This window comes from Bufo gargarizans, chromosome 9, assembly GCF_014858855.1.
Source record: "Bufo gargarizans isolate SCDJY-AF-19 chromosome 9, ASM1485885v1, whole genome shotgun sequence".
Taxonomy (NCBI): Eukaryota; Metazoa; Chordata; class Amphibia; order Anura; family Bufonidae; genus Bufo; species Bufo gargarizans.
The window spans coordinates 190,616,076-190,643,387 of record NC_058088.1 but is presented as its reverse complement, the minus strand read 5'-3'; the positions used below and the strand labels follow the sequence as shown (position 1 = coordinate 190,643,387).

Below are 27,312 nucleotides of genomic sequence, written 5' to 3'. Positions count from 1 at the left end.
CCACCTCACAGGTCGTCTCCTCGGCTAACGCACCAGACAATTGGGAGCTGACCGTGAACATGAAGGTTTGCCTGTATCTCCTGCCGGTTATCCTGGCCTTAGTGACCGGGAGCCCGGTGCAGACCGCGGACGACGTCCCAATACAAGAGAACTTTGATGTCAATGGGGTAAGGACCAGTAAACCACTGCCGACGGTATCTATAGGATTTACATTAGGACTTTTCTATCAGGAAATTGCTTAAATAGCAATTCCTCAATATACAGCATGGCTCCCATTACAGGCGGGAACTCTCCAGTGAGAAATGCTGTTCATCTATATTAGTGTAGGATCAGGATATTGGTCGGAACTTGGGGCAAATCTTCCCACCTGTACCCAGTTTTGGTATTATCTGCCCCTATAGGGTCAATGACACAGGCACTGGAAGCCTTATCTGTTGATATACACCTTGTGTCGTAATTGCTCGTTATTTCCAATATCTCTGCTTGCTTTTATCGTTCTGAAACATAACTATATCTCGTTACATGGTAGAGATTATTTGGGGCAATAATGCTTTACATTAGGTAGGGAGAAACTGATATACTACTATGGGGTGAGAGAGGTCCTGGCCCTGAACTCTTCATCTTGCTCCTAACATGAATTCACAGCATTTCTCTGCAGTTACCACTAGGTGGAGCCCGGATGCAAGGAGATTTTGTGGCTTCCATTGAGTTCAACGACAACTGTATAAATTCCTATGCACTGGGCTCCCCCTAGTGGTGACTGCAGGCATGCACTATAAAAACGAGGCAGAGCTGGGGGAGAATTAGCAATGCTATCTGGTATTCAGAATGAGCGCCATATTTATAAAACGCATGTTCCCGAAGTCAAAGTGGAGGATACGGAGCACAATTTTGGGGATTTGTGCTCCACTGAAAAAAAAAATTGTGAATTATCTAGGGGAGGGGGTCCCTTACTAAGTTTAGCTATGGGGCCCTATGATATCTGTGTACGCCCCTGACACAAACATTTAAAGAATCCATACGTCGGTCCGCCGGGTACGAGCAGGCGAAAATGTGCCGACATTTCCTCTTATTCGACCGTTTCTCTTCTCAGATCTTCGGTAAGTGGTACGACATCGCCATCGGCTCCACGTGTAAATGGCTCAAAAAATACAAGGGCAAATTCGACGTGGGGACTATGGAGCTCAGTGAAGGCCAGACGGATGAGGAGATCCAAACGTCTCAGCACCAGGATGAGGTACATATCTACCATTCACCCTGCAAAAGGGATCCCAAAAATACGACGCCACCCAGGAAACAGTGGGGGGCAGATTTTGCATTGATGCCCAGCAGCTCCAAGTTGCACCCCTTCCCTGCAATTACTGTATGTCTTGGCTCTTTGCTGCCCTCTGGTGGTTGACTGTGGGTACAGCAGGCCTTAAAGCGCCAACCACACAATTAATACCAATTATTTCCTAATAGACGTGGAACATGCACACAAGTTTCCAACGTCTATGAGAAGACAGAGGTTCCCGGAAAGTTCAAATACATCAACGAAAGTAAGTTCCCCTATAGATCTCCTAGCGCCATGTGCCATTACGGTATAACAGCCCTTACGTCCTCTCTGCAGAGTACGGCGCAGAAGTCGTAAATTACGTCGTGTTCACCAACTACAACGAATACGCGACGATGCTGATGAGGAAAACCAAGAGAGGGGAGACCACCACCACGGTCAAACTGTACGGTGAGTCCCGGGCAGCTAAATATCGTATGTCGTAGCTTAAAGGAGCACTCCGGCCAAACCTGATACACTACGATATGTCTAGTGAATGGCGTAAGGGGCGGGGCATGACACATACAGTCTCTTTGGAGTTCTTTTTTAATGAGTCCAGCTCCACCCTCTTTCCACCACTGAACTGTAATAGATATATAGATTTAAAGGAGAACTCCAGCAGAATAATCATCCTGACAATGAGAATAATGACTCTCAAAATGCAATGTGCAGTTTAAAATGTATAAAACTTCTGTGAATATTGATGCACTATTCTCTGGATCAGCTGAAGTTCCGACTCCTGACAACTCTTGACCAGCTGTACACAGTTTACCAAGCACAGCGCAGCCCGTTGTGCAGTGGCCGTGCTTGGTACTGCAGCTTAATCCTATCCAGGCCTCTTTCACACGAACTGTATTGGTTCCGTTCTGTGCATTGGGGACCTTGCAGTGTGCCGGCGGGAACGGATCCAGACCCATTCAATTTGAATGGGTCCGTGTTCCGTCCGTTCCGCAAAAAAGATAGACCAGGTTCAAATTTTTTTTGCGGAACGGAAGCACGGATCGGAACTTCCGTGCTTCCGTTCCGCACCGCATCCGTGATGCGGAATGCGCACGGCTGGTGTCCAGTGTATTGCGGAACCGCCGTATGCGCTACGGCCGTGTGAAAGAGGCCTCACTTGAATGGGTCTGAGCTGTGCCTAGGCCATGTGACTGCTGGACGTGACTGGTCTAGGAAGAAGCCGCAGCTCCCATCGGAGCGCCGCAGACCCTTCCAACAGCCGATTAGTGAGGGTGTCGGGAGTCAGATATTTATGATGCATTCCGAGGACAGGTCATACATTTTTCCGGAAAACCCCTTTAACGCTCATTCTTCTTTCCGAGGACAGGAAGAACGCCGGAGCTGAGGCAGAGTCTCATCGATGACTTCAAGCAGTTTGCTTTCGAGCAAGGAGTTGAAGAGGATTCCGTTTTTATCCTTGAGAATAAAGGTAATTTTCTCGCTGTTGTAACTTGTCCCTCCAGCGGTTTACAGCCGAGAAAAGTGTCCGTATAGGTACAGTCTGCAACCTTTATTTATTTTCAGTTTATAACCTGCTCCTAGTTTCAGACCTTTCTCTAGGGCTGGATCTGTGTGTCCAGGATGCTGCTGCCTTCACTAGCGCTCATGTATAAGCACAGCCTTATTCTCCTTCCACAGCTCATGAGGGATTTCCTCTTACTTGTACTGACAGTCACTGATGTAGAGGAGCGTGTGATTCCCCCTGCACAGTCTGCCATGGGTGCTCCCTTCTCTCTCACAATCTGTGTCACTTACAACCAGTCCCCCAGACTACTGTGTGCGCTCCTCCATATCAATACTCTGATACGGTACTGCCTGTGTGATCTGAACCCCCTATAGTCTTGGATAGTTTCTCCCCTTTCCAATATCTGATCTGCTGTGTATAACCTCCTCCCCCTCCCTGCTGCTATCTCTAAGGCCTCTTTCACACGGGCGTCATGTTTTTTGCCCGGATAAGAGGCGGGTGCATTGCGGGAAAATGCACGATTTTTCTGCGCAAGTGCAAAACATTGTCATGCGTTTTGCACGCGCGTGAGAAAAATCGGCATGTTTGGTACCCAAACCCAAACTTCTTCACAGAAGTTCGGGTTTGGGTTAGGTGTTGTGTAGATTGTATTATTTTCCCTTATAACATGGTTATAAGGGAAAATAATAGCATTCTGAATACAGAATATATAGTACAATAGCGCTGGAGGGGTTAAAAAAATAAAAAATAATATAACTCGCCTTAATCCACTTGCTTGCGCAGCCCGGCTTCTCTTCTGTCTTCTTCTGTGCTGTGTGCAGGAACAGGACCTGTGGTGACGTCACTCCAGTCATCACATGATCCATCACATGATATTTTACCATGGTGATGGACCATGTGATGACCGGAGTGACGTCACCACAGGTCCTGTTGCTACACAAAGCTAAGATGAAGACAGAAGGAGATGCCGGCTGCGCAATCAAGTGGATTAAGTCGAGTTATATTATTATTATTATATTTTTAACCCCTCCAGCCCTATTGTACTATGCATTCTGTATTCAGAATGCTATTATTTTCCCTTATAACCATGTTATAAGGGAAAATAATAATGATCGGGTCTCCATCCCGATCGTCTCCTAGCAACCGTGCGTGAAAATCGCACCGCATCCGCACTTGCTTGCGATTTTCACGCAGCCCCATTCACGTCTATGGGGCCTGCGCTGCGTGATAAACGCACAATATAGAGCATGCTGCGATTTTCACGCAACGCACAAGTGATGCGTGAAAATCACCGCTCATGTGCACAGCCCCATAGAAATGAATGGGTCCGGATTCAGTGCGGGTGCAATGCGTTCACCTCACGCATTGCACCCGCGGAAATCTCACCCGTGTGAAAGGGGCCTAAGAGAAGTGAGCGAGGAAGCAGAGGAGGCCAGATCTATGTCAGAAGCAGAAGGGCAGAAAGATTCAAAATTTAAAGGGCTACTAACCCTAAAGTGCAGCAGAGTTATAAGAGGAGCGGCTGATCTCAGTAACATATAGGGGTGTATAGGGACCTTGGGGTTCTCCGCACTGGAGATATAGACCACCTGTCCTATCATCCAACTGAAGAGCATCCCGAAGAACCAGCCTGGCAGATAACAGGGAGCAATAGAATCCATCAGCTTTAAATGGCTGATAATGGAGAGCAGAAGATCCTAGGGGCCCACGTCCAGAGCCGACGCTAAGCCCTCGTGAACTGGGGCAGTGGGCGTCAGGGGGGCTCTGTCCCAGTATGAGACAACATTGGGCCTCCTCTGCTCATTTATAAAACGCTAGGGGACGTTTTCCAACGCGGCTGACAGATGGAAACCGTGTGACGGTCAAAAAAAATTGAAATATTATTATTTTGCCTCCTTCCAGGTGAATGTACTCCGGGGGACATCGAGGTGACGCACAGGGTAAGAGTTATGGGGCAGTAGGGTTTGGTCGACTGGCATGGCCCACCCTCCCCATCGGCTCGCCATCCATTGACCTGGATTTTACTTTTCTGTATTCAGAGATCACGGAGAGCGGCAGACAACGAGACAGAGGAGGGGGGGTCTGGAGATGACAGCCCACTTACAAACAACAGGGCAGGTGAGTGTTGCCCCCATCAGCACGGATACATTGAAAAACGGCTTTGCTTAGGGTAACTTTAACCTTGCATTTTAATTATTAACCATTTTCAAGATCTCTGCATGCTGTCAGTAAACAGACAGCGCGGCAGCTCGGTGGTTAATGCGGTTACACCTGGGGTCCTGGGTTCCAATCTGCCTGGAGTCTGTACTGCCTCCCATGTGAGCCCAGCGGGCGCAGAATGTACAGCGCCACGGAATATGCTGGCGCTATATATACAGAAGTCAATAGGCTTTAAAATACGCCTGCGTTTACGTGGGTGCAACACGCCACGAATTTAAAATCTCCTCTGCAAGTCAATTTCCACGTTGATTTCCACCGACAGCACTTCGGCAGTCTATCTGCTACGTGTGAGCATACTCTTACAGAGCTGATACGTCTCACGCCTCTGAAGGTTTGTTACAATGTATCAAGGTAGCCCAGACTCCCGGCTGATAGCGCTTATGTACTCTGATACATTGTAACAAGCTGCAGCTCTGTCACGAGCTGACGGCAAACAAGAATGCTTCCATTCACTAACAGCCAGCAGAGATATTGGAAATGACACAAAATCTATTAAAAAGTTGCCGAATTTTTCATTATACAAAATGGCACTTATTAAACCGGGTAGGGGATTGGTCAGGTCCAACTGATGGCATCCCCCACTGTTCTCTTGAATAGGGGGTCCCATTCGCCTGTCCTAACGGAGCGGGAGGGTGCGACCTGCTGCTCCATTCATTTCCCCACGCAGCGACAGTACGATGTGTGTGGGGAATGGGGGGAAGGAGACCTCCTATTCTCAGGATTGGGGGGGTCCCTCCACTGCTGACCATCTACCTGCCCTCTTGCCCCCGCAGATGCCTGCCGTCTGGCCCCCGCTGCTGGCCCATGTCTTGGATCTTCAAACCGTTATTTCTACAACTCTTCGTCCATGGCCTGCGAGACCTTCCAATATGGCGGCTGCCTTGGGAACCTGAATAACTTTGATAAAGAGCGTGATTGTCTCCAGACCTGCAGAACAGAAGGTGAGTAAGTCATGGGCTCCTGCCATGTCTGCGGTGCATGAAACAGAGAGCTCTGTCCAACGTGGTTGTCACTGCAAACACTCTAGGGCAGTGATGGCGAACCTATGGCACGGGTGCCAGAGGCGGCACTCAGATCCCTCTTTGTGGGCACCTGCGCCCTGGAAAAAGTCTATGGCGTACCAATATGCTTTAGACTTTTCCTGCCATTCATCAGCGCAGGGCGCACTAGGCACAGCGCAGGCAGCGCACTGAATGTAGGCAGTTATTACAGCTAAATGATAAAGTACATGGAAGATACACCATATTGTATTCAAGTTAAATTGCCGTGTTGGCACTTTGCAATAAATAAGTGGGCACTTGGTCTCTAAAAGGTTCACCATCACTGCTCTAGGGGCTGGTTGACCCTCCATGTGCAATGCTACTACCAGCCAGCTGAGATACCCTCTTCTCCCAGCTGAGATACCCTCTTCTCCCAGCTGAGATACCCCCTTCTCCCAGCTGAGATACCCCCTTCTCCCAGCTGAGATACCCTCTTCTCCCAGCTGAGATACCCTCTTCTCCCAGCTGAGATACCCCCTTCTCCCAGCTGAGATACCCTCTTCTCCCAGCTGAGATACCCTCTTCTCCCAGCTGAGATACCCCCTTCTCCCAGCTGAGATACCCCCTTCTCCCAGCTGAGATACCCCCTTCTCCCAGCTGAGATACCCTCTTCTCCCAGCTGAGATACCCTCTTCTCCCAGCTGAGATACCCTCTTCTCCCAGCTGAGATACCCCCTTCTCCCAGCTGAGATACCCCCTTCTCCCAGCTGAGATACCCCCTTCTCCCAGCTGAGATACCCCCTTCTCCCAGCTGAGATACCCTCTTCTCCCAGCTGAGATACCCCCTTCTCCCAGCTGAGATACCCTCTTCTCCCAGCTGAGATACCCTCTTCTCCCAGCTGAGATACCCTCTTCTCCCAGCTGAGATACCCCCTTCTCCCAGCTGAGATACCCCCTTCTCCCAGCTGAGATACCCCCTTCTCCCAGCTGAGATACCCCCTTCTCCCAGCTGAGATACCCCCTTCTCCCAGCTGAGATACCCTCTTCTCCCAGCTGAGATACCCCCTTCTCCCAGCTGAGATACCCTCTTCTCCCAGCTGAGATACCCCCTTCTCCCAGCTGAGATACCCCCTTCTCCCTGCTGAGATACCCCCTTCTTCCAGCTGAGATACCCCCTTCTTCCAGCTGAGATATCCCCTTCTTCCAGCTGAGATACCCCCTTCTCCCAGCTGAGATACCCCCTTCTCCCAGCTGAGATACCCCTTTCTTCCAGTCTAAGCCACAATCGGTGGCAGTGCTAAACGAGGGGGTGTCACAAAACGCCAAGCAGAGGCCATATGTCTGATACCTTCCATTGGGCTTCCCTCTTCCAGCCGCCTGCCGCTTGCCGATCGTCAGAGGTCCCTGCAGAGGGGCTCAGTCCCGCTGGGCATTCGATGCCGCCCAAGGAAATTGCGTCGCCTTTCTATATGGCGGTTGTCAAGGCAACGGTAATCACTTCTACACACAGAAGGAATGCAAGGAGTACTGCGGGGTACCCACCAAGGGTAAGCATGACGAGACCGCCATATCTGTGTAGCCGTGGCTTGCTGTTATTAACCCACGCTGTGCCCAATAACCACCATCTTTTTTTATTTTACATTCCAGATGAAGAAGAGTTTGTAGTCGACGGTAACTGAAGGGCGCTATGCTATCCCGTCCGTCTCCTCGGGGCCCGACTGATGTAATGTATAGAACAGTATGGATAAATATTAGATATCTAACTGTAGAGATGTAAAGAGAGACGCGACCGCCGCTCTTGGTTGGTTTTCTCCTTCTTTTTCATGAAAATAAAGCCGTCCGTGTATTATCACTGTCTATAACCTTCAGAACAAAATGCTTCTCATTGCTCAGCTTAAAAATTGGGGGACGGGACAGAACGCAATACTAATCCTTTTACTTTAAAATGAATCTGATGTGGGATTATTGAGAGTGTTGTAGTAATACATTAAGGCCACCAGATGGCAGCACAAGACAAGAGCTCACGTCTATTCCAGTTAGACCCAAACCAAGACCAAGGAAGGATTTTGTGAAAACTTTTTTTTTTTTTTTACATATGTAACCACTAAGCGAGCCAGACTTTAATTATAGCGGCCCCTATTTAAAAAAAACATAATATTAGTATTGGAAATATTATACACAATATATATCCCAATTAGTACATCAGATATCATTTCAATACACTGCAATATACACTGCTGAAACACTCTGTGCAGCTGTGGATACTATCCCTTCCAGCTACAGATGCTATAGGTCAGGGGTTGTGAAACTATATCTTCCATCATGTAGACTTGCTTGGCTGTTCTCTGAACTCCCAATGAAGTGAAAGGAGGATTAAAAAAAAAAAAAAAATCAGCACATTCATCTCTGGAAATACTCTGTGCTGCTGAAAAGCCCCGTATCTTGTAAAGCCCCTTAAAGGGGAGTCTGGTAATAACAAAGTGGGCATTATCCAGTGACCGCAGGTCGAGCATGTGCACTAAAGCTCCACTCACTGCCCATGGGACTGTACTCAATGATTTCCATCAGTCAGTGAATGGATCGGCAGTACACATAGAGAATCGGGACCCTTGTTTTCATGATCGTTGAGCATCCCGGCTGTTGGATCCCCACCGTTACTGCTCCTAATTCCCTGCATAGAGTTACATTCTGCCTACCTGCAGTCACCACTAGGGGGAGCTCACTGCGTCCTGAGTTCAATGTATAAGCTGCAAGCAGTCAGCTCACAGGCTACACCTAGTGGTGACTTTGGGAAGTGTGAACGCTCATGACCGATCTCTTATACAGAGGATTTGGGGCTCTGTACTGGAAAAAAAAAGGAGCTTGGACCCCTCTAAAGATATATTAGGAAACTAATCAGCATAGGGCTTGGTAGCAGGGCATTGACAGGGTGCAAGCTGATGCTAAATCTGCCCCCAAGGACTGGACCTTTCTCTAACCATGAGGAGCTGCCTGGTCTAAGTATTTAAAGCTTCCCATTACGGGGTCTTGCTCGGCTCGCCTGTCAGCGGTCTGCACAGCGTCAATAGACCCCCGAGCTGCGAATTAGTCATTAACTGCAAATTAACAACCCCACACAATTGTATTCACTGGTTCCCCACCTCCAAGAGTGGGCCCTCAGCTACAATGTCTATGGTCCAAATCTCAGCTCGTTATCTGGAGTTACAAAGCGTTCCGGAAAAAAAAGGCTATTGGGGGAGGGGAGATTACAACATCAAATACCCCCCCCCCCCCCCCTCCCAATCCAAGCTGGGCCTACTCTATACAGCATCAATCCGTCCCTGCATTTTCTGTGTGGCTGCACAAGGTGAATGAAGCTTTTGAAAAGTTGATAAAAAGGGGGAGAGGACAGAACTGTGCGGAAGGGCTGGGCCTTTAACCCCTTCCCGACCGGGAACGCAAAACGATTGGTTGCTTTAAGAAGCCGGGGGGGGGGGGGCTAATTTGGATGGGAGCTCGTCATCTGCTACACATGACATGTGTCTATGGCTAGATGCCTCCTTCGCACATTGCTGGTAGAGACGCCGCAGCTCGGAAGTGCAACTGTATCCGGCAATGTTGGGGTCCCCGAATCATCTGCCTGTGCTAGAAACCCCCCCAAATCAGAACTGACACCTGTGGATCAGACCTCGCTCAAAACGACTGAAATTATACCCCCCAGTACCATGGCATTGTATCCATGTTTTACCTGAGCAGCAGTGATTTCCAACCAGTGAGTGCAGCTCTGGAGTATAACACAGGATGTAACTCAGGATAAGTAATGTATGTACACAGTGACTGCACCAGCAGAATAGTGAGTGCAGCTCTGGAGTATAATACAGGATGTAACTCAGGATCAGTACAGGATAAGTAATGTATGTACACAGTGACTGCACCAGCAGAATAGTGAGTGCAGCTCTGGAGTATAATACAGGATGTAACTCAGGATCAGTACAGGATAAGTAATGTATGTACACAGTGACTCCACCAGCAGAATAGTGAGTGCAGCTCTGGAGTATAATACAGGATGTAACTCAGGATCTGTACAGGATAAGTAATGTAATGTATGTACACAGTGACTGCACCAGCAGAATAGTGAGTGCAGCTCTGGAGTATAATACAGGATGTAACTCAGGATCAGCACAGGATAAGTAATGTATGTACACAGTGACTGCACCAGCAGAATAGTGAGTGCAGCTCTGGAGTATAATACAGGATGTAACTCAGGATCAGTACAGGATAAGTAATGTATGTACACAGTGACTGCACCAGCAGAATAGTGAGTGCAGCTCTGGAGTATAATACAGGATGTAACTCAGGATCAGTACAGGATAAGTAATATATGTACACAGTGACTGCACCAGCAGAATAGTGAGTGCAGCTCTGGAGTATAATACAGGATGTAACACAGGATCAGTACATGATAAGTAATGTATGTACACAGTGACTGCACCAGCAGAATAGTGAGTGCAGCTCTGGAGTATAATACAGAATGTAACTCAGGATCAGTACAGGATAAGTAATGAATGTACACAGTGACTGCACCAGCAGAATAGTGAGTTCAGCTCTGGAGTATAATACAGGATGTAACTCAGGATCAGCACAGGATAAGTAATGTATGTACACAGTGACTGCACCAGCAGAATAGTGAGTGCAGCTCTGGAGTATAAGACAGGATGTAACTCAGGATCAGTACAGGATAAGTAATATATGTACACAGTGACTGCACCAGCAGAATAGTGAGTGCAGCTCTGGAGTATAATACAGGATGTAACACAGGATCAGTACATGATAAGTAATGTATGTACACAGTGACTGCACCAGCAGAATAGTGAGTGCAGCTCTGGAGTATAATACAGAATGTAACTCAGGATCAGTACAGGATAAGTAATGAATGTACACAGTGACTGCACCAGCAGAATAGTGAGTGCAGCTCTGGAGTATAATACAGGATGTAACTCAGGATCAGTACAGGATAAGTAATGTATGTACACAGTGACTGCACCAGCAGAATAGTGAGTGCAGCTCTGGAGTATAATACAGGATAAGTAATGTAATGTATGTACACAGTGACTGCACCAGCAGAATAGTGAGTGCAGCTCTGGAGCATAATACAGGATGTAACTCAGGATCAGTACAGGATCAGTAATGTATGTACACAGTGACTGCACCAGCAGAATAGTGAGTGCAGCTCTTGAGTATAATACAGGATGTAACTCAGGATCAGTACAGGATAAGTAATGTATGTACACAGTGACTGCACCAGCAGAATAGTGAGTGCAGCTCTGGAGTATTATACAGGATGTAACTCAGGATCAGTACAGGATAAGTAATGTATGTACACAGTGACTCCACCAGCAGAATAGTGAGTGCAGCTCTGGAGTATAATACAGGATGTAACTCAGGATCAGTACAGGATAAGTAATGTACACAGTGACTGCACCAGCAGAATAGTGAGTGCAGCTCTGGAGTATAATACAGAATGTAACTCAGGATCAGTACAGGATAAGTAATGTATGTACACAGTGACTGCACCAGCAGAATAGTGAGTGCAGCTCTGGAGTATAATACAGAATGTAACTCAGGATCAGTACAGGATAAGTAATGAATGTACACAGTGACTGCACCAGCAGAATAGTGAGTGCAGCTCTGGAGTATAATACAGGATGTAACTCAGGGTCAGTACAGGATAAGTAATGTATGTACACAGTGACTGCACCAGCAGAATAGTGAGTGCAGCTCTGGAGTATAATACAGGATAAGTAATGTAATGTATGTACACAGTGACTGCACCAGCAGAGTAGTGAGTGCAGCTCTGGAGCATAATACAGGATGTAACTCAGGATCAGTACAGGATCAGTAATGTATGTACACAGTGACTGCACCAGCAGAATAGTGAGTGCAGCTCTTGAGTATAATACAGGATGTAACTCAGGATCAGTACAGGATAAGTAATGTATGTACACAGTGACTGCACCAGCAGAATAGTGAGTGCAGCTCTGGAGTATTATACAGGATGTAACTCAGGATCAGTACAGGATAAGTAATGTATGTACACAGTGACTCCACCAGCAGAATAGTGAGTGCAGCTCTGGAGTATAATACAGGATGTAACTCAGGATCAGTACAGGATAAGTAATGTACACAGTGACTGCACCAGCAGAATAGTGAGTGCAGCTCTGGAGTATAATACAGAATGTAACTCAGGATCAGTACAGGATAAGTAATGTATGTACACAGTGACTGCACCAGCAGAATAGTGAGTGCAGCTCTTGAGTATAATACAGGATGTAACTCAGGATCAGTACAGGATAAGTAATGTATGTACACAGTGACTGCACCAGCAGAATAGTGAGTGCAGCTCTGGAGTATAATACAGGATTTAACTCAGGATCAGTACAGGATAAGTAATGTATGTACACAGTGACTCCACCAGCAGAATAGTGAGTGCAGCCCTGGAGTATAATACAGGATGTAACTCAGGATCAGTACAGGATAAGTAATGTATGTACACAGTGACTGCACCAGCAGAATAGTGAGTGCAGCTCTGGAGTATAATACAGGATGTAACTCAGGATCAGTACAGGATAAGTAATGTATGTACACAGTGACTCCACCAGCAGAATAGTGAGTGCAGCTCTGGAGTATAATACAGGATGTAACTCAGGATCAGTACAGGATAAGTAATGTATGTACACAGTGACTCCACCAGCAGAATAGTGAGTGCAGCTCTGGAGTATAATACAGGATGTAACTCAGGATCAGTACAGGATAAGTAATGTATGTACACAGTGACTGCACCAGCAGAATAGTGAGTGCAGCTCTGGAGTATAATACAGGATGTAACTCAGGGTCAGTACAGAAAACGGATTTATCCTTTTTGCTTTCTCACCTCTTATATCATTATGGTGAGAGCATACACTAACATCCTCTAAGGCTAGCCAACAAGGGTGCAGAAGCTAAGTGACAAATTCGACCCTGCTGCATCTGTACGTGGCAGCCACTGCACTACCTGTATCTACGGCGTGGCCTGGGGACCTGCGCTCACATCTTGCATTCACAAATTCCACAGCAGACACAACAATCTGTGAGTATGTGTGTGTGTGCGCGGCGGAGGGGGGAGCGCTGAATTCTGGGCTGTGTCTGGAAATTGGGGGACGGAGGAGGAGGAGGGGGGGGTCTCCTTATGCATCTATTTTATACAGTCCAAACCTATTCTACCCGCTGGTTAATGCATTTGAATGTGAAAGGCAGGCACTGTTAGGGTGAGATGCCTCCTTTGTGACTGCCCAGGCCCGCTGGATTTATTGTGCATTTGGAAAAGCGAGGGGGGCCCTTTTTCTGCGGGGCACTCATTACCATAGCAGCTGCTGCATGAGGCCCTCGCAACAAGAGAAGGACTCGGCTGTACAGACCATGAATAGGCTGAGGCGACCTGAAATAAAGGCTCGGAGAGGCAGCGAAGAATGGTCTTGGATCAGGGTGTTGCGGGAAGGGAGGAGTAGAGGGAGGGGGGGGGGTACATATTGGGCTGCCTTTAGTTTCTTGAACTTGTGTTAAGGATTCGGGGCAAGGGGGGCAGGGTTGGCAGGTGTGAGAAAGGCTCGGTCATGGCACCCGGTCCTGCCCCGTTTGGGTGTCCTTTTGTATTTTTCCTTTGACCCACCACCGTCACCTTCTCCATATCTGGTCTGAGGCCCCGTCACCTTAATCATGGCCGTCTGCGGAGTTAATGGAGAGGTAACTTTTTATTAATTCCCCACCAAACGTGGGGGAGCGTATGGGAAATAGCTGGTGGGAAGCAGGACGAATAGGGTGAGTTACGGAGAGGAAGAAACCGCCGTGATGTCACGATTAGAACTGCGATGTCATCAGACGCCTTCAATGCTCTTAGGGCATGTCCACACGGGAGCAGAAAATCAGTTGAAAAATTTCGGTTGGCAACGGGTCCTGATGCAGATTTTGCCCCTTGTGTTGCGGTGGAAATTCTGCAGCACACGCGGACAGGCGGCGGATTCAAAATCGCTTAGAGCTCATGCACATGATCGCAACAGTTTTTGCGGTCCACAAATTGCAGATCTGCAAAATACAGAGGTGGTCCGTTCTGCATCCGCGTTTTTGCAGACCCAATGTCTTCAATGGGTCCACGGTCAACGGTGCGGAAAGCACACGGATCATGTGTGTTCTTTCTGCATCCGTATGTCCATTCCGGAACATGGCCGCAAAATGCACGCAAGTCTGCAGAGTATCCGTCCACTGCGCGAAAATCTGCAGAGTATCCGTCCACTGCGTGCAAATCTGCAGAGAATCCGTCCACTGCGCGCAAATCTGCAGAGTATCCGTCCACTGCGCGCAAATCTGCAGAGTATCCGTCCACTGCACGCAAATCTGCAGAGTATCCGTCCACTGCACGTAAATCTGCAGAGTATCCGTCCACTGCATGTAAATCTGCAGAGTATCCGTCCACTGCATGTAAATCTGCAGAGTATCCGTCCACTGCACGTAAATCTGCAGAGTATCCGTCCACTGCGCGCAAATCTGCAGAGTATCCGTCCACTGCACGTAAATCTGCAGAGTATCCGTCCACTGCACGCAAATCTGCAGAGTATCCGTCCACTGCACGTAAATCTGCAGAGTATCCGTCCACTGCACGTAAATCTGCAGAGTATCCGTCCACTGCACGTAAATCTGCAGAGTATCCGTCCACTGCACGCAAATCTGCAGAGTATCCGTCCACTGCACGCAAATCTGCAGAGTACCCGTCCACTGCACGTAAATCTGCAGAGTACCCGTCCACTGCACGGAAATCTGCAGAGTATCCGTCCACTGCACGTAAATCTGCAGAGTATCCGTCCACTGCACGCAAATCTGCAGAGTATCCGTCCACTGCACGCAAATCTGCAGAGTATCCGTCCACTGCACGCAAATCTGCAGAGTATCCGTCCACTGCTCGCAAATCTGCAGAGCATCCGTCCACTGCACGTAAATCTGCAGAGTATCCGTCCACTGCACGTAATTCTGCAGAGTATCCGTCCACTGCACGCAAATCTGCAGAGTATCCGTCCACTGCATGCAAATCTGCAGAGTATCCGTCCACTGCACGCAAATCTGCAGAGTATCCGTCCACTGCACGTAAATCTGCAGAGTATCCGTCCACTGCGCGCAGATCTGCAGAGTATCCGTCCACTGCACGTAAATCTGCAGAGTATCCGTCCACTGCGCGCAGATCTGCAGAGTATCCGTCCACTGCGCGTAAATCTGCAGAGTATCCGTCCACTGCACGGAGGTAACAGAGGAAGTGGGGGGTCCGGATGAGGACTCCCCGCTCTGCAGTGTATTTTTGATTTTTTTAGGAAAATTGGTGCAAAGGTGGGAATGGAGAAAGGAGGATGGTGCTAGGCTTTCCCATGCACACGGTCTGATTAGTGGGGGACCCCGGGCCTCATTCCAGAAAGCACCCAGATATCTCTAAGGAGTCGATGTGAAACCAAACTGGTGACACAATGACACTCTATGACTTGGATGCCCCCCTTCTCGGGTTCTCCCCAGAAGCACCTTGTCTGCCTCACATGTCTACATAGCCTGGTTTTATTCTCATGACCCCGACTAACAGCATGTAAAGGAGGTGGGGGCACAGACCTGCCTTTGACAGCCTGCTTAATTTCCAGCCCCCCCCCCCCTCTTTCCTCCCCCTTGCACATAAGGGAGGGAGACTGAGAATATCCATCTGCTCTGCAGTCTGAGGTCCTTGTGCAGCCAGAACAATACAAGGAAATGCTTTTAAGCCGAAATTCCTCCTAGAGATCTTGGCAGGAACGCAACGCGCAACTCTCAGCATCTCTTCCCGGTGACAGCGAAACTTCTACCCCCAACAAGCCAGGAAAGGGGGTGGGAGGGCGGCCATATTAGTTTTGCGTTAAGCCGTCATTAACGCCATACACTCCATACCTTGGTCACGAGTGCAGACAGGAGCCGGGGCGAGCAGGCTAAGCGACTATACACAGTCAGTGCCGGAGAGGAGGGGGAGCTCGTCTCATCTGCCATTGAAATGTTGGAGATGTCACGTTACGATCTGGCGCGGGTCGAGGGAATCTGGGCTGCGACGTGGGCCAAGATTTTACGTTGTGGACTGGGAACTGGCCTGCGAGGACGGTTTCGGGTGCCAGGCTTCCATTCCTACTGCAGACCCTCACGAGATGGAATTGATTATTTTTCCCAGCCAAGGGATGACGGAGAATCTCTCCGGATCCCTCGCCAAATCCGTTCCGACACTGTGAATTCCTGAAGCGCGGTGGTGTTACGGCTTTCGTTAAGCGCACTACTGAATAAATGCAGAGCTGTCCCTAGGTGACACGCATGAGGCCAAACTGGGCCGCCGCGAAGACATTTCCAACGGCGCACCCTAGTGGTGATCGAAGCAACGATCGTTTCCAATCTACGATCTCAGGGTCTCTGGATGTGTTAATGTACATGCCGGGACCTCCTCCCGGGGTATACCTTGCGGTCAGTACACAGCCCCTAATCTGAGGCATGGGGAAACTCATTTTTAACATCTTGAAAGAAGAAAATGCCCTTTAAGAATAACTATCGATTTCTAAATTTTCCGACCCATCACGGTGACACGCCAGAAATTTGGGGGTCTTAAGTCCACACCCCTACCGAGTGTTTCAGCTGAACCCTGTGCCCCTGATCAGCTCTTGGTCTATGAGTCTCAGAGGAGGCCGATCAGAGCTAAAGGGACGCGGCCTTTGTCCCTGCGTTTCAGGGGTCTCGACACCCAGACCCCTAGCAAACAAAGTCTGACATGTCCCAAAGGGCACAAGCCAACATTCACAGGAAACATTGCAGAGGATGAAACCTTAACAGACCTCTCCCTTGGCGCAGCAGTTTGCATCCAGTCTAAACAATCTACAGCGAATCTCTCTGTTGTCCTGGCGGCAAACATTCACTGACAGCAAGCACAAATCTTAAAAACAGTGATGGAGGCACAAAGTATGTTAGAAAGTTGCAAAATTTGGGAAACCGCCTTAATAAGTAGGACAATTCTAGCCAAATTTGGCCCCTCTCCGATCGTCTCATTTCTTAGGTCTTCAGAGGTAGTGGTGGGGCTTTTCTGGGCCCCATCTACATGTGCAGCTTTTTAACCCCATAATATTCAACTTATAATAGTAGAGGAGCGACTGATATCCATCATATATGATGTGAATGTCTCAACAATGGAGATAGGAGACATGAAGTAATAGTCATGGGGGCCAGGGTGGTTTGTGCACATGCAGTCAGCCTCTCTCCAACCTGGAATGGTTGATAACAGAGGACAACGAACAGTGCCTAACCACACAACAAACGGAGACCAGACAGGTTTATATGATGGGAATGTCTCAACAATGGAGATAGGAGACATAAAGTAATAGTCATGGGGGGCAGGGTGGTTTGTGCACATGCAGTCAGCCTCTCTCCAACCTGGAATGGTTGATAACAGAGGACAACGAACAGTGCCTAACCACACAACAAACGGAGACCAGACAGGTTTATATGATGGGAATGTCTCAACAATGGAGATAGGAGACATAAAGTAATAGTCATGGGGGGCAGGGTGGTTTGTGCACATGCAGTCAGCCTCTCTTCAGCCTGGAATGGCTGATAACAGAGGACAACGAACAGTGCCTAACCACACAACAAACGGAGACCAGACAGGTTTATATGATGGGAATGTCTCAACAATGGAGATAGGAGACATAAAGTAATAGTCATGGGGGCCAGGGTGGTTTGTGCACATGCAGTCAGCCTCTCTCCAGCCTGGAATGGCGGATAACAGAGGACAACAAACAGTGCCTAACTACACAACAAACGGAAGCACAACAGGTTTATATGATGGGAATGTCTCAACAATGGAGATAGGAGACATAAAGTAATAGTCATGGGGGCCAGGGTGGTTTGTGCACATGCAGTCAGCCTCTCTCCAGCCTGGAATGGCGGATAACAGAGGACAACAAACAGTGCCTAACTACACAACAAACAGAGGCATAACAGGTTTATATGATGGGAATGTCTCAACAATGGAGATAGGAGACATAAAGTAATAGTCATGGGGGCCAGGGTGGTTTGTGCACATGCAGTCAGCCTCTCTCCAGCCTGGAATGGCGGATAAAAGAGGACAACGAACAGTGCCTAACTACAAAACAAATGGAGACCAGACAGGTTTTATGATGGGAAAGTCTCAACAATGGAGATAGGAGACATAAAGTAATAGTCATGGGGGCCAGGGTGGTTTGTGCACATGCAGTCAGCCTCTCTCCAACCTGGAATGGTTGATAACAGAGGACAACAAACAGTGCCTAACCACACAACAAACGGAGGCACAACAGGTTTAGGGTCCCTCTAAGACAATAATGAATACCGCTAGCACATGATCCATGACACGTTTTATTGTACCACACAGTATTAGCTCTGCCCCATTTAACCAGACACCCTGCACATGCCGAAAACAAAGGCATTATTACTTTAAGGGACTTTGTCAGGTCTCTATGTGAGAGCAGCATATGATAGAGGGGGAGACGCTGAGCTCGGGGATATATAGTTTTCTATGATTTCATTTAGTATTTCCATGTACACAGCTGCCAGGACACATACAGAGAGCATGAGTGACTTGTGGGCGGGGAAAGCAGGACTCTCAAGCATTCTCTAAGAGTCCTGGTAGTATTTAATCAGCTTTTTACATGAAATACTGGACCGAATCATACAACATTATACATCTATGAGCTCAGCGTCTCAGGCTCTATCCGATGTTACCCTTGGAAAGGGAACTGACCCAGACCCTTTAATTAAAACAAAAATAAAAATTCTAAAAACAAGACAGACAATCTAAACATAGACATAAGGCTTAAACATATTTTCTGCAACCAACAGTACCATAGATGTGGAAGCCTATGCAGTCAACAGGAAGTAGAGACCTTACGCCTGCCCCAAGAAATAAAGACCTCACTTTGAGGCGTGAGGCATGGGGTACCTTAGTGATGACTTGACCTTGCAAAAAATCCATTAGTTTTAATCCACAATATTTCTCCCCAATTCTAGAGAGGATCATAGAAATAAATAATAAATGACAACCAGACAAAAAAATATTTTCTTTTTTCAAAATTTTTTCTTTTTTATAAAACAAATCTTTCAGGGGCTACAGATTATATAATACACTGCAAATATGCTGTATTTTACAGACTTTTTTTTTTTCTTTTCATTTTTTCTCTCTTTTATCCAGTTACAACATGGCGATCTCAAGAACACAGCTTCAATATAAGCCTATAACTTTAATTAACATAATTAAAAAAATGTTTCCGTATCTAGAACATAATTGATCACAGAACGACTCCTTTCTGGAGCAGATTACAGCCACACACCGTCCTGTTCATCCCAAGAATTATTAAAAAAAAAATTAAATATATAAAAAAATGTAAAAATTTTTTAAATAGGCTGTGGGGTGGGGGTGGGGGCACAACGTAAAGAAGAAGAAGAAGAAGAAGAGACAAAGTGAAATAGCACAGACCATTCAGAAGTCACCCTGTGCACCTGCTCCTTACGCAGAGCGAGTCCAGTGGTGGCATGCAGGGTCAATGCAGCAGAAAGGGAGCGGGGGCGGGAGGGTTGGCGACGAGAGCTGAATTTGAGAACATATGGCAACCACGAATATCTTAATCCCAGCCACAAAAAGAAAAAAAGAAATGCTGTTAAAGAACTGCAAACCATTTCCAAATTTCACAGTCAGATATAATAATGAAAAAAAATAAAATAAAAAATATATAAAACAAAAAAGTTAAACTCCTTGGGATGAACATCGGAGTAATTACATCATAAATATTATGACATTACTGGTGGCAGATCCACTTGAATATGTGCAACAAGCTCTATATTTTTTTCCATTTTTTTAATACAAACTATCCCTTTCTCCCACAGACCCTTTAATTTTATTTTATTTTTCTTTCCTCTGCAGCTGCCCCCTCCCACCCCCCCACCCCACCCGCACAGAAACAATATCGGTGCCAAGTAATACGCCAGCCTAGCAACGTAGACCGATTAAGGAGAGAGAATGCTGAAAATTCAGCACAACCAGACTTTTTTTTTTTTCTTAAAAAAAAAAAAGTTTACACCTCAACTTTAACTTTTTTTTTTTTCTCTTCTACACTATAAAAAAAATAATATGCTTAAAAGGGACCTGGAGCAAGGATTTGCCATGGTTTGTGTGGTTCGGGGATTTCTGTCCAGCCAAAGGATTTGTCTGCTTGTAAGAGCAGAGGCGGAGCTTTACGACAAACCTGCGTGCCGGACAGCGCCGTGAACCGTGCAACTGAACACGGCATTTGCAAAAACGACACTGGTTCGTGTCTGCGAGGCCTTGAAAATAATTAGAAAATACTTTTAAATTACTAAAAAAAACAAAAAAAAAGTTTTGCAGATAAAAAGTTGTGGGTCGTTATTTTTTTGCACATCTGGATTTCGAGGCTCGTCGACAATGCAAAAAAATAAATAAAAAATGGCTTTAGGGTGAATGGGGATCCCACGGAAACCTAAACAAGATGCGTCTTTAGTGCAGACAAACCACAAGACACACAACACGCAAACACGCGAACACGTCTCATCTGCAACCTCTAATCAGATCCATCTGCAATGCAATTTTTTACATTTTTTTCTCTAAACTAAAGCAGCATCGGTCCAATCCCAAACACACGCACTTCAAAAGTCGCCTTCGTCCCATTCGCAAAAAATTTTATTAATAAAAAAAAATAAAAAGCACAAACATTAAAAAATACTTTAAAAAAAAAAATCCTCATCTCATCTGTGGTTCATCTAAAGTCAGCAGTCAACAGGTCAAATTCACAATCCTGCAACTCACTTTCCATACAGCAGGGGGAGCCCTTGCGCTATCTCGCCTGTGCAAAACAAGAATGTGGCAATTCTACACGCTATCGTATCCGTGTAGAAATCTACCAGAAAAATTTAAACAAAAAAATATATATAAAAATTTGATATTTCAATATTCAAGTCTTCTCTGTCCAAAATTCTACTTGACATATCTATGGGTAAAAAAAAAATAAAAATTGAAGGGGAATGGGGCGTGAATATTTTTGAAATTTAAGGATTTAATAGGAGGGGAGTCAAAATAGACTCATCTCTTGGGTTGTACCAGTGCCAAAAGTTTACACTTCTGGCTGAATACCTTTGGGGTCCTGAGGGGAAGGGGGGTCATTTACCACTGAAATGTTAAAATATATTAAAAGGATGGGAAAGATAATCTAGACGTGGGCATGTCACGGCCATGGAAGGACACAGAACAGATAACCTACAAGTGCAGCATACAGTATCTGGTGCTGGTTTTTTGAATACTGTGCTAAGAGTCGAGGTAGATGACCAAAAATAAAAAAGTTAAAAAATAAAAAAATAAAAATGGACAAATAATAGGAATTAATAGGTCTTTGTGGGCCCCAAACTTCCTAAAACCTGGAGACCAACAGCAGCTTTTCATGTCAATTAGAAAATAAAAAAAACATACATATACAATGAAGAGGCAGGAGTTGTAATTTTCATATAAAAACCCAAAACACAACACAATCTTTCGGTTGTACCTAAGAACAAATTCCTCATTGACGTGGCGAAAACATCATATCAAGACCAAAGTGTCCATGATTTAGTAACCAAAAGGAATAGGAGGAGATCCAATGATCAGAAATCTGGGGGAGGGGGGGATCGCCCCCTCAAATCTTGAGCATAAAGCAGAGCAGCCTCTTTACTGGAAAAAAAAAAACACAAAAAATTAAGACATAAAAAGAACAAAAAAATAATAATTTGATTAAAACCCCCAAAAAACAGGAAGTGATGGAAAAGTCTCGAAGCGTCCTGCGGGCAAGTCACCGGCTACTGGAAGAGTACTTGGCCTTGGTGATGAGATAGAGGACAATGTCTTGGTGGCCACCGTAGGCCGCTATGTGCAGGGCGCTCCAGCCATCCCTGTTGGCCAGTCTAATGTCTGCACCAAACTTGACCAGAAGTTTCACCAGTTCCAAGTTCCCGTCAATGACGGACTGATGAAGGGCCGTCTGACCTTCTGGACCGAAGGAATTGACATTAAACTCACAGTTGGTCATGTTCTGGAGGAGGGACTGGAGTTCCTTAGTGTTCCCTTTCCTCACAGCTTCTTGGAAGACCCGTTGGGTGTGAGGAACGGAGCAGGTGGATACTTCTGTCTGGCTCATGGTTGGGAGAGCTCCAGGTGGAAGGGTCTCTTCGGAGGATGGGGGCCCAGAAAGAAGGGTCTGCTCAAAGGATGAAGATCCAGATGGAAGGGTCTCTTCAGAGGATGAGGGTCCAGGTGGAAAGGTCTCTTTAGAAGATGGAGATCCAGGTGGAAAGGTATTTTCAGAAGATGGAGGTCCAGGTGGAAAGGTCTCTTGAGAAGATGACGGTTTAGGTGGAAAGGTCTCTTCAGAAGATGGAGGTCCAGATGGAAAGGTCTCTTGATAAGATGAGGGTTTAGGTGGAAAGGTCTCTTTAGAAGATGGAGGTCCACCTGGAAAGGTCCCTTCAGAGGATGGAGGTTCTTCTGAAGATGTTGTTCCACTTGGAAAGGTCTGGTCAGAGGATGCTGACTCCAGGTGTCTCTTTGGAGGATGGGGGTCCAGGTAGAAAGGATTTTGAGGACGGGGTGGTTCGGTTTTTGCAGAAAATAGCCCACATCCAAGATCCAGTAGTCAGCTAGTCTCTTTGAGTGGCTGTAGAAGATCCAGGACCTCCCCTCTCTCTGTAACTCCTTGCACAGAGGGTGCACAGCTGGATGCAGGAGGCCTGGAAGGGAGCACTTGCAGTAATCCCAGTTTCAGGACAAGGATGCAATGAATACCACTCCACCAGTAAAGGCTAGTCCACCCCTTTCTTACTAGCACTGTAGTCACCGGGAATCCAAGGCTTTGCTCCCCGGGGTGCTGCTGATCCAGGCAGGGTTCCACTCGTCCTCCAGCGCTATGAGGGACTACTCCGGGACTGTGCAGGTTGTCCTCCCGGCAGGCATGGAGAGCTACTGCCGCTGGAAGCTGCAGGTCTGACTGGGCTCTGGGCTGCGCGGCCCCTTTTAGGTAGACTCTGATTTGCATCACAATACTCCGCAGTCCTGCCTTCCTATTGGCCGAGAGCCCACGTGGGGCCGCCCCCACCCCCCTGAGCCAACCCACAAGAGTGGAACGTTGAGAATCTGGGCGGGGCCTGAAAGTTTGAGTTTAGGGAGAGTGACAAAAGTTCTCACGCACTGAGGAGAGAGGGCGCCCCCTGGTAGCTGCCCCCCAACCCTCACCTAACCTGTGCCTCCCGGGGGGTCTTCACAGTCCTTGAGGGGGTGCTCAAATGGACCCTCAGGATCAGTATAGAACTGGACTGGCCCAGTGTTACTTTGTAAATCATTTGTAACAATATGTAACAATACAGAACTATAATATATTTTGGGGGGGGGGGGGGGATTAAAGGAACAGCTTCTTTTTTTATGAATGAAAAAAAATATGTGGGGGGGTTTTAACCTGAGAATTGGGTGGGGCTTAAGTCCTCATTAATACTTCCGCGATGTGTCCGTTTTTTTGCCCTCCGTGTGTCATCCATATTCCACAGACGTTGCTAAGGAACGATCCGTGTTCTGTGGTTTTCACTGACCCATAGACTATGACGTGCGTGAAGTATCCGTAATCACGGAAAAAAGGCATCGGCGGTCCGTGGAAAACCACTGATGTGTGAATACACACATTACAGTCAATGGAAACGTGACCGGTCAGACCACGGACAGCACACGTCACTAGCGCGTAAGGGCTCGTTCACGCGACCGTGCTGTTTTTTGCAATCCGCAAAACAAAGATGGCGCCCGTGTGTCCGCAAAATGGACAAGAATAGGACAGGACTCATCATTTGTGCGGGGCCACAGAACGGAGCAACGGATGCGGACAGCACACAGAATGTCGTCCGCATCTTTTGCGGACCCATTGAAATGAATGGTTCTGTATACGGACCGTATGCGGAATGCAGAAAACGGCCCGTATACGGAACGCAAAATACGTTCGTGTGAACGAGCCCTAAGAGAAGCCTAAGGTCGGGCTGATAACCGCGGCCGCACGATTATAAGTAATACCTCCGTATTAGCTGCAAAATCATGCTGCCATTGGCTGCGGCAGGTGGGCGGAGTTTCACTCACATGCGGTAACGTGTAGACCCCAACCCTAAAGGATGCCTTGCGATCTGGTAATTGAATAAAATAAGCGCCAATGCACGCGAAACAGATTCGCTGCGCGTTTTCTGATCGGATTTGCACAGAAGAATTCAGCAGCAGGCAAATGAATGTCATCTACAAGCTGCGGAAGTCCAAATCTGCAGTGATATTTACAGCTGCGGATTCTGGCGGGAATGACTCGCGGATTTCGGGCTGCAGTTGCGTTTTTTCGGACCTCCACTTGTGCTGTCCGTGGTCTCCACGCTCACCGATCCATTGACTTTAATGTTTGTATTCACACATCAGTGTTTTTCCACGGATGGTGCTGACACTACGGGCTCCATTTTCGCCTGTGTTTACGGATCCTATGTGTAAAGACATCCCGATGAAGCAGGGCTATGGGCCGGCTGCATCCTATTAGCCCTCTGGGACCAGTGACATCACCGCGCATGAAGCAAGCGTGTCATATCTCTATATTTCCGGGCAGAAAGGGAACAGAGGACTCAGAGGGGATCCTTCCCCCTGTTCTCTCCCTGACATGAGGACGGTGGCCGGGCGCCTGTCTTTCTTCTCTTTGAAGATAGAGGGCAGTAATGGACAGAGAGTCGTCCATCCAGCCGGCTCAGAGCCCACCAGGCTCCTTACTCCCCCCCAGGACACCAAATTGTGCATCAAAAGAGGACATTTTATTGACCAGAGGGTGCTAAAGAGATAGAACAGTGAGAAACAGCCCAGGTATCACCTGTCAGACCTTTAACCTCTTGGAGACCGAGCTAGTCATTAAGGGGTTAACCCTTACCCTGCCAGGAGCATGGCCGACTAATTCGTATCCTTGAGGGTATGGGCAGAACGCACAAAAAGTGGTTGGTCATCCAAGCTGCAATCAGTCAAGGTTGCGGAAATGTAAGCCAGATGTATTACCCTGGACGGACGTCATATAACATGGTACGGGACGTAGAGTGGCGCTCCTAACCGGAGACGATGGGAGTTGTAGTTTTCCAAATGCGTGGGGAACCCAAATTTAGAGAAAAAACAATGCTGGCCATGGTTGCTTATATCGATCCAGATGAACAACTATCCCCATTATTGCCCTGTAAAGCTTTCTGTGGGCACCAGCGGCCATTGATACTAGACAGCATTGCAGCAGCAGAAACAGGCTGCCATAAAACAGCCCTGCGAGGGAAGCGAGATTCCACCCTGATTGTATTTATAGAGCGTTCCGAATAAGAGATTCATGGAATTGTCCCTCGTGCAGTTTCCTACTACATTAACGCAGTCGGTTTGTCAACGATGTCCGCAACTATTTTTATTTTTCTTCGCTTCATAAAGCCAGAGCTTTATGATTCGCAAAGGTGACTTAAAGTGACCCCCTAAGAGGAAAAATGACTTAACTCTTGCTCATAGGGGAAAATTTTTGTCACTTCACCATTTTATCCTGTATCATGAGCCCCGCCCCATGTACCGCTAATTTCACTCTTTTTGCCTCTTTATATGTGACGCAATGCTTTTACATATAAAGTCTGGTCTCCTCCAGTAGGGAAGCTATCAGGAGGGAAGCTATGGGGATAGTGGTCTGGTCTTCTCCAGTAGGGAAGCTATGGGGATAGTGGTCTGGTCTCCTCCAGTATAGAAGCTATGGGGATAGTGGTCTGGTCTCCTCCAGTAGGGAAGCTATGGGGATAGTGGTTTGGTCTCCTCCAGTAGGGAAGCTATGGGGATAGTGGTTTGGTCTCCTCCCGTGGGGAAGCTATGGGGGTAGTGGTCTGGTATCCTTTAGTGGTGAAGCTATGGGGGTAGTGGTCTGGTATCCTCCCGTTGGGAAGCTATGGGGATTGTGGTCTGGTCTCCTTCAGTAGGGAAGCTATGGTGGTGGTGGTCTGGTCTCCTCCAGTGGGGAAGCCTAGGGGGTTAGTGGTCTTGTCTTCTACACTGAGGAAGCTATGCAGGGTAGTGGTCTAGTCTACTCCAGTGGGGAAGATCAGGAGGGGGAGGAGGCGTTGATGGGGTTGTGGTATGGTCTCCTCCAGTGGGGAAGCTATGAGGAGAAGTTGTCTGGTCTCCTCCAGTAGGGAAGCTATAGGGGTAGTGGTCTGGTCTCATACAGGGTGGAAACTATGGGGGTAGTAGTCTGGTCTCCTCCAGTAGGGAAGCTATGGGTAGTGGTCTGGTCTTCTCCAGTGGGGAAGCTATGGGGGTAGTGGTCTGGTCTCCTCTAGTAGGGAAGCTATGGGGATAGTGGTCTGGTCTCCTCTCGTGGGGCAGCTATCGAGGTAGTGGTCTGGTGTCCTCCAGTGGGGAAGATATGGTGGTAGTGGCCTGGTGTCCTCCAGTGGGGAAGCCTAGGGGGTTAGTGGTCTTGTCTTCTACACTGAGGAAGCTATGCAGGGTAGTGGTCTAGTCTACTCCAGTGGGGAAGATCAGGAGGGGGAGGAGGCGTTGATGGGGTTGTGGTATGGTCTCCTCCAGTGGGGAAGCTATGAGGGGAAGTTGTCTGGTCTCCTCCAGTAGGGAAGCTATAGGGGTAGTGGTCTGGTCTCATACAGGGTGGACACTATGGGGGTAGTAGTCTGGTCTCCTCCAGTAGGGAAGCTATGGGTAGTGGTCTGGTCTTCTCCAGTGGGGAAGCTATGGGGGTAGTGGTCTGGTCTCCTCTAGTAGGGAAGCTATGGGGATAGTGGTCTGGTCTCCTCTCGTGGGGCAGCTATCGAGGTAGTGGTCTGGTGTCCTCCAGTGGGGAAGATATGGTGGTAGTAGCCTGGTGTCCTCCAGTGGGGAAGCTATGGGGGGTTGTGGTCTCTGGTCTCCTCCAGTGGGGAAGCTATGAGGGAAAGTGGTCTGGTCTTTTCCAGTGGAGAAGCTATTGGCAGTAGTGGTCTGGTCTCCTTCAATTGGGAAGCTATGGTGGTGGTGGTCTGGTCTCCTCCAGTGAGGCAGAGTAGGGAGTTAGTGGTCTGGTCTTATACACTGAGGAAGCTATGCGGGGTAGTGGTCTGGTCTCCTCCAGTAGGGAAGATCGGGGGGGTTGATGTGGTTGTGGTATGGTCTCCTCCAGTGGAGAAGTGGTCTGGTCTCCTCCAGTAGGGAAGCT

At 47.7% G+C, this 27,312-nt stretch overlaps 2 protein-coding genes across 2 annotated transcripts; one reads left to right on the top strand and one right to left on the bottom strand.

The window, feature by feature from the left end:
• On the top strand, positions 1-7,834 carry LOC122946746 (protein AMBP-like). Its single transcript, XM_044306536.1, is given in 11 exon segments — positions 1-167; positions 1,094-1,219; positions 1,221-1,237; positions 1,462-1,538; positions 1,610-1,723; positions 2,640-2,741; positions 4,680-4,717; positions 4,817-4,895; positions 5,771-5,938; positions 7,351-7,524; positions 7,625-7,834. Coding segments are annotated over 11 exon segments (1,035 nt in total). The 5' UTR covers positions 1-59; the 3' UTR covers positions 7,657-7,834.
• An 11,287-nt stretch (positions 7,835-19,121) lies between these two features.
• On the bottom strand, positions 19,122-22,729 carry LOC122946493 (NOTCH regulated ankyrin repeat protein). The gene has a single exon (XM_044306176.1). It carries the CDS (start codon positions 22,234-22,236, stop codon positions 21,892-21,894), a length of 345 nt encoding a protein of 114 aa, XP_044162111.1. The 5' UTR covers positions 22,237-22,729; the 3' UTR covers positions 19,122-21,891.
• Between the last annotated feature and the right edge of the window lie 4,583 nt (positions 22,730-27,312).

Coding starts and splice junctions, on each gene's coding strand:
- LOC122946493 (XM_044306176.1), bottom strand. CDS start 22,236: ATGAGCCAGACAGAAGTATCCACCTGCTCCGTTCCTCACACCCAACGG.